Source organism: Corvus brachyrhynchos, unplaced genomic scaffold (assembly GCF_000691975.1).
Source record: "Corvus brachyrhynchos isolate BGI_N302 unplaced genomic scaffold, ASM69197v1 C12038874, whole genome shotgun sequence".
In the NCBI taxonomy this organism is placed as follows: Eukaryota; Metazoa; Chordata; class Aves; order Passeriformes; family Corvidae; genus Corvus; species Corvus brachyrhynchos.
Genome location: NW_008245906.1, coordinates 1 through 2,123, shown reverse-complemented (window position 1 = coordinate 2,123; position 2,123 = coordinate 1). Strand labels below are relative to the sequence as shown.

Below are 2,123 nucleotides of genomic sequence, written 5' to 3'. Positions count from 1 at the left end.
CCCTGGACATGCTCCAGCCCCTCAGGGTCTGTCTTGTGAGGGGCCCAGAACTGTCCCAAGGACTGGAGGTGCCCCAGCAGTGCCCAGGGCAGGAGGAAATGACAAAGCTCAGAAGGTTCACTGGGAAATATCTCTCCAAGCAGGCTGAGTTTGGGTTGGCTCTGGTCTCAGGATATCTGTGCTAATAAAAAAAAGAAGAAAGGCAACCCCAACCACAGAGTCTTACCCAGGACTCTCAGGACTTGGGTTTTCTGGGCCACAAAGCTGTACAGAGCCAGAGTTCCCTGTAAGCAGGAGCTGAACATCAAATTGCCATCTGGAGAGAAGGTCAGCCCGGTGATCGCGGCGCGGTGCTGCCTGAAAGAGGGCAGAAAACATGGAAAACAGGAAGAGAAACAGGAACCACAGACAGAGGGAACAGTGGTGACGTTGAGTGTAACATGGTGAAGAACCCAGGAGAATAAAATGACCAGGAACAGAGCAGGGCCCCACTGTGCTCACTCCTGCAGCATCCCAGGACAACCAACACCCCAACTTGTCGGAAAACCGAGCAACAAGCGCAGTGCTCCAGCCTGGATGGAACCTGCTCCCTCTCCCTTTGGAGCATCCTCCAAATCCCACACTGGGGCTCACAAGGGCTCCCTGCCCAGCTGCTCTCTAGGACAAGCTCTTTCCTACTGCTGTCCACTGGGAAGTCACAAAGAAAGCCCTCATGGCTTTCACCACCCAGAGCCTCGGCACAGCGGGATCTGCCCGAAACCCACCCAGCTGGGACCTGAGGCTTGTTGAGCTCCATGATTATCACTGTGGTTCTGTCTCATCACCAGGACACCCAGTTAGACCCAGTGTAGCTCCCAGTTCACTCACTTGTGCTCCAGCAGGAGGTCAGAGGCAGCCAGGCTGAAGGTCCGCACCACCCCGCTGTCGAAGCCACAGGCCAGGATCTTCCAGGAGGGGTGGAAGGCCACGGTACACGGAGTTTCCTCTGCAGCTGAAAAGTCATAGAGCTGCAGGGAAGAGACAGCACGGGCATGAAGCTGGAGAGAACTGGAGCTGCAGCTGGGCCCAACAACTGGGCAGCCTCACATCTCCACCATGAGCATGTTGCTGCTCCTGCCTGCATGGATCCAAAGCCCAGTGAAATCCTGGGTCTTTGGGCATTTAGGTAAAGCCCTTGGGTGCTATGGTTTGTGCTAAAAAGAAATATTCAAAAGATGGAGGAGAAGAAAATAGTTTTGTCTAACAACGCCTCAGAACTCTGTACTTCCAAAGGGTCTCTTGCCCACGGTACCTCTCATGCTTCAGGGAGGGCTCTTGAACTGTGGGGCTTTGATAATTGGACCAAACAGAGACCAGGGAGACTCTTAATAAACAGCAGACACCTCCTGCCTCTTGTCTCACCCACCTGCTGCATGGAGGTGAGGTCCCACACTCGGATGGTGTTGTCCTGGGACACTGTTGCTATCAGCTTCCACCTCCCCTCCACCGAGAATCCCAGCACAGAGTCCTTGTGAGAGCGCATCAGGGTGTTGTAGTCCCGGGCCTGGATATCCAGGTAGCCCAGATTCCCAGTAGCTGTCGTGGACAGGACTTTGTGGCCATCTGGGCTGATGCAGACAGAACTCACTGGAGCCTCATGCTCTGGGGAAAGACACAGGAGTCAACAAATCCTCTTGGAATACAGCTACAGATCCACATTTAGGAAAGAAATGCCCACAGGAATGAGCAGCCCATGACTTGGAGACTGAACACTTGCAGGTGTGAGTGTAGTGACAGGTTAGAGAGATTAGTCTCTGCCCTTCCTAACGTCCCTGGGCTCTGCTGTAATGGTGATTGTTTCAAAAACAATGAAAACAATCAAGAACTGCTTGACTTCTCCCCTAATTTTTCACAGACAGATGAGCTGTGGCTACAAGGGCACAGAAATCAAGATGGAAAGTCTGTTCTCTCCCAGGAGATCCTGCCTTTCTCCCATGAGTTACAATAAAAAACATGAATAATTGCCACTGGAGACTTCCAAGGCACACATAACACATGCCCTCACTGATGAGGATTGCTGTGGGAGCTGTGGCAGTGGAGCTCTGGATCTGCAGCAGGAGACACACCCCCACCTCTACGCACCT

The 2,123-nt window shown here is 53.0% G+C and overlaps 1 protein-coding gene across 1 annotated transcript; it reads right to left on the bottom strand.

Moving 5' to 3' along the window:
• Positions 1–44: 44 nt before the first annotated feature.
• On the bottom strand, positions 45–1,641 carry LOC108449446 (WD repeat-containing protein 90-like; the record flags this gene model as incomplete). The annotated part of the gene is made up of 3 exons (XM_017745378.1): positions 45–357; positions 868–1,007; positions 1,406–1,641. Coding segments are annotated over 3 exons (566 nt in total), but the record flags the coding sequence as incomplete, so codon positions are not given.
• Between the last annotated feature and the right edge of the window lie 482 nt (positions 1,642–2,123).